Genomic DNA, 8,057 nt, shown 5'->3' with positions numbered 1-8,057 from the left:
ATGTGATGATCAGGGGGAGTTGGAAACATATTGTACTCTTTTCCTTAGCTATGTTTTTCCCACTGGGTTTTCTTAGCAAGGTTTTTAACGAGGCAATTGTTCCAAATATCTATTATTAATCATGTACTCTTTTTCCTTAATAAATGGTTTTTCCCATGAGGTTTTACCTATTAAGGTTTTAACGAGGCATGATACAATCGTCATTCAAGGGGGAGTGTTATGAAATATTAGTTTGTGAATGACCATTGGATTCTCCATTTCTCCCATAACTCTCCATCATTATTTAGCATTAGTAACAACCATTTCAATGTGTTTTATGAATGTAATAATACACCATCATAATGTGCATTCATATTGTAGCTCATCTTTCATCTTATTTGGATAGTATAAATAGTGAGCCATATGTATTAGGCACTATATGAATTCATCACAAGTATTGGAATAAAAGTACTCTCTACTCTCATATCTTTCTTTACTCTATAATTTATATTGTTATTTGATCATATTTTATAACATTTATATGTATTTTTATATATTTTTACGTATTTATGTATTTTTAAAGCTTTTTATATAGATGTTTATCTATTTTAAGTGTATAAACGTATTTTTTACGTATTTATATCTATTTTTAAGTATTTTACAAATCTTTTATGTATTATGTATTTATATATTTTTTTAAAGTTTTTTATATAGATGTTTTTGTATATTTATGTATTTTAAATGTATAAACGCATTGTTTTACGTATTTATATGTATTTTTTAAGTACTTTACATATTTTTTTGTGTATTTTTATGTATTATATATTTATATATATATTTGCGTATTTATGTATTTTTTTGGTTTTCTTATATAGATGTTTATGTATTTTTATGTACATTAAATGTTAAAGTGTATTATTTTTATGTAAAAATAATACAATTAAACATTTAATATACCTAAAAATACATAAACATCTATATAAGAAAACTAAAAGAATACATAAATACGCAAAAATACATATAAATACATAATACATAAAAAAACACAAAAAATATGTAAAATAGTTTAAAAAAAATACATATAAATACTTAAAACAATACGTTTATACATTTAAAATACATAAATATATATAATAACATCTATATAAAACACTTAAAGGAATACATAAATACGTAATACATAAAAAAATATGTAAAATACTTAAAAATAGATGTAAATACGTAAAAAAATACGTTGATACATTTAAAATACATAAACATCTATATAAAAAGCTTAAAAATACATAAATATGTAAAAAAAATACATAATACATAAAAAATTAAACATACAAATACATAAAAAAATGTAAAATATCTAAAATACATATAAATAAGTAAAAAATATGTTTATATATTTAAAAAACATAAAAATACGTAAATGTATACATATAAAAACATAAAAAATACACAAATACGTAAAAATTGATATAGATATTTAAAAAAAATATGTTTATGCATTATATAAAAATTTTGACGAAATCTGCAAAAAAGTCTCGTTATTTTTGAAAAATTAACAATTTGGTCTCATAACCTGCTGAACAGGTCAAAAAGGGCTAAAGTGAATAAATTAGCCGGTTTCTTGGGCTTTTCTATTCAAAATATGAAAAAGTCAGAACTTTTTTATTCAAAAAATAAAATTTAGGACTTTATTAAAAATTTGCCAAAAATATCGGGACTTTTCTGGAGATATCCCCAGATTGTAACTGTCTATTGATAGTTCTCAGACATGAATGATATATCCGTTTTTTAGTCATTTTTCTGGTACATCTTGAAGAACATTTTATATACATTCTCAGATTTCATTCTCTGAATTTCATCCAATCGGGTGTTCGATATTTACCATCGAAATACTTCAATTTGATAGTGAATCACGATTTTCAGAGAATCCAAGCAATCTATTCATCCCCTATTTTCTAACATCACCTCGGCATGCCCAGGTTTAGTGTGGAGCCTGCCATGCCATTTTTTTACCATCTCTCGTCAGCAATGAAGGGGGATGGGTTTGGGAGAGGTAGAGCTCGGGAACTTAAAAACCACTCTCTCTTCCCCAGGTGTGACCGTATAAAACTAGAGCTGACAAAAACACATGTACCCAATGGGTACCCGAAACCCTAACCCGAGTTGACAGGGTAAATCCCCGAGTTGACCGGGGATGGATATTACCCGAATATAAAAAGCGGGGATGGGGATGGGGATTGTTCTACCTGTCGAGTACCCATACCCGTACCCGAAACCGGCCCCGATGGGTATTCAAATTTCAAATTTTAAAATTTAAATCACATTTTAATTATATTAAATTAATAATATTAAAATAAAAATTAAATAAAATTTATACAGATTTTAATAAAATAAAATTTATCTATAAGATTATATATTTTACGTATTTATTTGAATCAACGATTATAATTTTATATATAACTAAAAAAATATCTTTTAATTAATAAGTTATTTTAAAGTATTAATTAATAGTTTTGAGTTTTTATTTAGAAAGTTTAATTAATTTTCTAACCGTGGTTCCCACGGGTTATAAACTAGTATATATATATATATATATATATATATATATATATATATATATATATATATATATATATATATATATATATATATATATATATATATATATACTAGCCGTCTACCCGCGCAAAGCGGCGGGGCACGTGAGTTCTTTCGGTGATATGTTTCCATTACAAAATTGTTATGTTAAAAAAAAGTACATGTTGAAGACAATATAATCAAACTATGGTGTTATTTGTTACATCATGCATCAAATAACCAATAAAAAGCAACCAGTCAAGACGACACAAAATATTAATCGTGCAATACTTCTTTATACACCACATTTGCTGTATAAACCCCATCACCTTTTGAATTTTCGTTAGGCTTTACTAATACTTTTGTATTGCAACGTGAAACCCCTCTGGACAATGCAACATAAAGTTGTCCATGCGAGAATACTGGTTCTGGAAGATAGATACCTACATATGGAATTGTTTGTCCCTGAGCTTTATTGATTGTCATTGCAAAGCACAATCGAATAGGAAACTGTTTCCTCATTAGAGGATCGATGGTTGCTACTAATTGCTTGTAACTGGTATTGGTTTCATATCGATGGATGTGGATTCGCATATGAAATCAATTGTGTTCGCATCTATGAAATCAGTTCGCATATGACATCAATTGAGTTCGCATTTGGTTTTGTGGGTCAAAACAGTTCGCATAAGAAGTTCACGATTTGTTTGAGGTTAATTGATTTTGATTTCGCAAGCTTGGAGTCGGAGATCTGGATTGTGTTCGCATCTATAGAATGCGAGGAGAATTTAATGGTGATATTCAGTTCGCATTTGGTGACACAAGTACGTGGTTGATGATTTTTGGTTGGTTCGCATTTGAAATCAGTGGGTTTCGCATTTGGGTTCGTATCTGGGTTTCTCAAACAACTGAAATGCGAATATGAGACAACTAATTAATTTCTCAGTTAATGCGATGAAATGCGAATGAACTCAAAGACGGATGGATGCAAGATGCGAAGAATTTGAATGAAAATGCGAAGTTTTTAATGTATAAATGCGAATTGGGGAAGAAAGCTTAGAGTTTCGCATTTGGCACCTGATCTTTTCAAGAAATAATATAAGTGGTCCAACTTCGCAAAATGGGGTCATAAAAAGACAAAAGTGCAGAATTTTCATTTCGCATCCCTGTAGTCTTCGCAAAATGGAAAATTTTACCCAGTTTCGCATTTGGGGTAAATTTTTTTGAGAAATTGGAATATTTTCAAACTTTTTTTCTTAAAAAAAGCACATTGTCTTCGTCTAAGAGAGGGAGAAAAACGATTAGGGTTTATAAGGGAAATACTTCATGGCAATGGGATTTATAGCAGGGTTTATAAGGTGGAGAGAACAAACACACGTCTGCTATGAGATATTTTAATCAGCTGCAAATGCAACATTTAAAGGATATTTGTTGAAGCGTATTAGGATGAAAAGGTTTTAAATTTTGAATGACCATGAAATTAGGATTTTGCTGAGAAATATAAGGAATCAAAACAAATTTAAAATTTAATATTATTTTATTAATGGTTGTTTGTAATATTAGCTTAATCGTTTGTACGTCTTAAAAAAATAATATTATTATATTCAATCTATTTATAGAAATAGTTAGATTTCTTTTATAAGTAGTAAAGATATATATATATATATATATATATATATATATATATATATATATATATATATATAATATTACTTATGTTTTTATTTTTAATAATGCATAAGCAAATTTTCAATAGACAAAGTAAGGTTTTTTAACAATCAAACGAATAGTTTTGAGAAGACTTTTTATGTCTTTTTTTGCAAAAAATTATTTTATTTGTAATCTTGAATGTTATTGTTCGTGTTTGAAGACATTCAATGATTATAGTGGTTTATATTAGTTATGTTAGTTTTTGTTTTGTTGGTTAATATATAATTATGAGTTATTTTTTCATAAAAGTTCAAAACTTTGTAACGGAGAAAATTCACCGATTACTCATTGGGGATCCCCGATACCCAGTGGGGATGGGGATGGGGATAGATTTTTAATCCCCGATGGTAATGGGTCGGGTATGGGGATGGGGATTCGGATATGGAGATGGGGAACACGAAACCCGGTATACCCGTACCCATTACCATCCGTATACAAAACTATTTCTAACCGGCTCAAAACTGTTATTTCCCTCTTATTTATTAGTTGAGGGTAACCATTGGCATATATACACAATTAATACCAATTTTTTTTTTCTGGATACTTACAAAAAGTTAATGCGAATCTAATACAGATTTATAATTTTGTGTCAAATTTCCAAAGTTTTTATCTGTTTTTGGATTATTCTTTAACTAATTTCATACAAAAGATAATTAGAACGAAATTTAATTTAAAGGCGATAAATAAACACGATCCAGTGTTAGTGTAGACGTGACTGCAATTTCATCATAAACAATCACATATGAAGTAACCGAAGTGTAAGTAAAGCCCATCAAATTTGTACCGGTGGTTTCTTGCTACCCTTATCTTTTGAGAAACGATATATTCAGTCCTTGGAGTCGTATCATTTTTAGTTTAGTCCCTTGTTGTATGTCGTTTGCCAACATTGGTATCACAAAAACCTCAAACAAAAAGAAAGTTGCACTCTGTAATTTACTTGCCAAGATCCGCGGCAAGGAAATGGAGAAAGGGACTAACAGTAACACCGGTGGTGGATCAAGTGGCTACTGGTGGTGGGTCGCCGCCAGCGGCGTCCAAGTTGCTTGGGGCATATACTCCTTCCGCAAAGGCTACTCCGGCGACTCACGACTCATGCCCCTCAAAGCTTTTGGCGTAGCTTCTCTCTTCGTCGGCGCCACAGCAACCGCCACTGTCGGAACCTTTAGTGCCTCCGGCATCCACTCGGTACACCTTCTTCTCTTCAATTACGGTGAATCGTAAGATCTTTTGCAAAATAATTGGTAGGTTTTAGGTCATAGTTTCGCCCAATTTGTAGGTATGAAAGATAATATGAGTATAATTTAAAAAAATGAATCAGAGCATTTTGATTCTCTATGAAATTCATAACTGAATTAGGTCAGATTTCTGAGGCAATTTGAATCATTATACATGATCATCTGATTTCATTTCTTCAGTAAATTTCTTGATGATGCATATGTATAAACGTCAACATTGAAATCAAATTGAACCCTGCAATTGAAAACATAGAACTGTAATTTGGTCTTACCTTTCTTCTCTGTGTTTGTGTCCACGGATTGATTCTTATCGAAAATATGCTTGCAGTATGAATAATGAATTATGAAAAGCTCTTGATAGGAATTTATATGAATTGTAACTTACTAGTATTTATAAGCATGGGGATTAAAGTTCTTGCTAAATCTATATCTGATTATTTATTTCTGTTAAGCCGTTGTATTTGTATTAAGTAAAAAAGAAATTGGTTTTGATAATGTAGGTGAAGGATGCCATGGAACTTGGGGCAAATATAAGGTCCGGGCTTGGAGTCAAGGGTAGGGGATAAATCAAGTGATCTCTTAAAATCATTTTGCTCGAGATACATATTTTGGTTACTCAAAACCAGGTAGATAACAGATAACAGATAACAAATAACTGATAATCTCTCCAGTGTGGTGTAGGTTTGGGATATTGCTACGGGGTTGTAGGTCTTGATTTTGATTTTGATGGTAATCCATGAGCTATGGATATTGCTTCTTGAATTGTTGCTGAGATTCGTGTTGCTCAATTTTTTGTCTATTTGTTATATTCCATTTCGGGTCAGTTATAATCTTTCATTTATCCTTGCATTGAGCATAAGGATGTAAAAGGTAAAATGAAAGCAAGACCATAATTGTTTACACATGCAATGAGAAGAAAACTATTATTTAATGCCTTTAATATTACAATCAAGGATCATTTTTGCAGCACGGTTATAATTTAGGACAGTAAAACAATTAAAAACAAGTGATAATCATTGCCCTATCATGTGATTAAAAACAAGTGATAATCACTAAAATCAAGTAATTTACCTTAATAAATTGGAATGGTAAAATGCTAAATTTGAAGAAAATAAGGGGGTGTTTGTGATTAGTTTTTAAACAAAACTGCATTTTTCGTCCCTGTGGTTATAAAATTGTGGATAAGGTCCAAAATGTTTTCAAGTTGCATGGTTGGTCCAAAACATGAAATTTCTTGTGGTTTTGGTCCTTGAACTTAACTCCCGTCTATTTCCTTCCATTTAGTGTAGCATGTGCCCTCCATATGAGGATAATTTCGTCTTTTCATTTGTATTGGTCCCTATGGTTTGAAAACTCCTTTAAGACCCAACCCACAACGTCTCTCTTCTCTTTCATCTTCATTGAGACAACGTATCTTTCTCTCTTACTCTTTCTTGGTTGATCGATTTCTTTGTTCACTCACAATGATGCAACAACTGTGTTTTTGTGGAAGAGATGTTGTGCGAACCTCCTGGACAAATTTAAACTCAGGTCGTCGTTTCTTTGCATGGCCTAAACAGGTAACAATGTGCAAAATTAGGTCAACGATTTTGATTTAATAATCCATCCATTTTTCTGTATAATTGTAGGATTCAAAATGTGGATTTATTAGGTGGGTTGACTCCCCCCCCCCCCCCCCCCCCCCCCCCCCCGCGGTGTGTCAAGATCAACAACTATAATACCAGGATTGCTGAAAACAATCAACATGAATGAGCTGGATTTGGGGAATATGCAACGTGATTCAACAAAATTCAAGATGTATTTGGTTATAAGCTGGGTTCTGCTTCTTTTGGTTATCTACTTTAGGAATTAAGGCTTACATGCTAGGGTGTAGTTTTTGGAAGATTGTTGTAATGTTGTGTTTTGGTGTTGGTTTTTGTAAGCTAAAAGTGTTAGTTTTGTGGTAAATTGTAAGCTGAAAGTGTTAGTTTTTGGTTATCAATGGTAACTTGTTTTAATGAAAGTGTTAGTTTTTGTTATAAATTGTCTTAGTAGTTTTTGTTATAAATTGTCTCAGTTGAAATGGTTATGATAATAGTGTCTGGTGTAATGGTGAAAATGTTAAATATTGACTATGATGTTAACCATAACAAAATACCAGAAAGTACATTACCAAAAGCTACTTTAACAAAACAAAAACCAAACATTACCATTAAGCTGTACTAAAATTACATAGCTATTGCATAACCCTTGTTCTTACACTTACTACATGTCACACTCACAAATTTCCTAGTTAGCTTCTGACTTTTACATTGACCTTGTTGTGGGTTCTCTTTCTGACTTGGCTTACACTCTTCTCATAAGCAGTCTGCCTCCTTTTCTTTTTTGGTCTTCCTGGCTGCTTGTGGTGTAGTGGAGGGGTAAGGGTTGTTGGACAATCACTCTTAGGCCATGTGCTCCTTCCTTTGATAGGGTCGACTGTGAAAGAGTACATGATTTTCCATGTTTCTAACCAATACACCTTATGCACATATGTGTACAGGTCTCCTACTTTCTCACCATTGTCTGCCATTTCATTGATTG

General features: G+C 31.4%; 1 protein-coding gene across 1 annotated transcript; it reads left to right on the top strand.

Annotated features, from left to right (window-relative positions):
* The first annotated feature begins 5,115 nt into the window (after positions 1–5,115).
* Positions 5,116–6,426, top strand: LOC145003792 (StAR lipid transfer-like protein). The gene is made up of 2 exons (XM_078962706.1): positions 5,116–5,445; positions 5,996–6,426. Exons 1-2 carry the CDS (start codon positions 5,131–5,133, stop codon positions 6,059–6,061), a joined length of 381 nt encoding a protein of 126 aa, XP_078818832.1. The 5' UTR covers positions 5,116–5,130; the 3' UTR covers positions 6,062–6,426.
* The last annotated feature ends 1,631 nt before the right edge of the window (positions 6,427–8,057 follow it).

This window comes from Lactuca saligna, chromosome 7 (assembly GCF_052625555.1).
Source record: "Lactuca saligna cultivar CGN05327 chromosome 7, ASM5262555v1, whole genome shotgun sequence".
Taxonomy (NCBI): Eukaryota; Viridiplantae; Streptophyta; class Magnoliopsida; order Asterales; family Asteraceae; genus Lactuca; species Lactuca saligna.
The sequence above is the reverse complement of the archived record's forward strand: the minus strand, read 5'-3'. Positions and strand labels throughout refer to the sequence as shown.

What these genes read in the sequence shown, in the direction of transcription:
- LOC145003792 (XM_078962706.1), top strand. Translation starts at nt 5,131, where the DNA reads ATGTCGTTTGCCAACATTGGTATCACAAAAACCTCAAACAAAAAGAAA. An exon ending in GTGCCTCCGGCATCCACTCG is followed by an intron (nt 5,446 to 5,995) that starts GTACACCTTCTT and finishes TTGATAATGTAG; the next exon opens with GTGAAGGATGCCATGGAACT.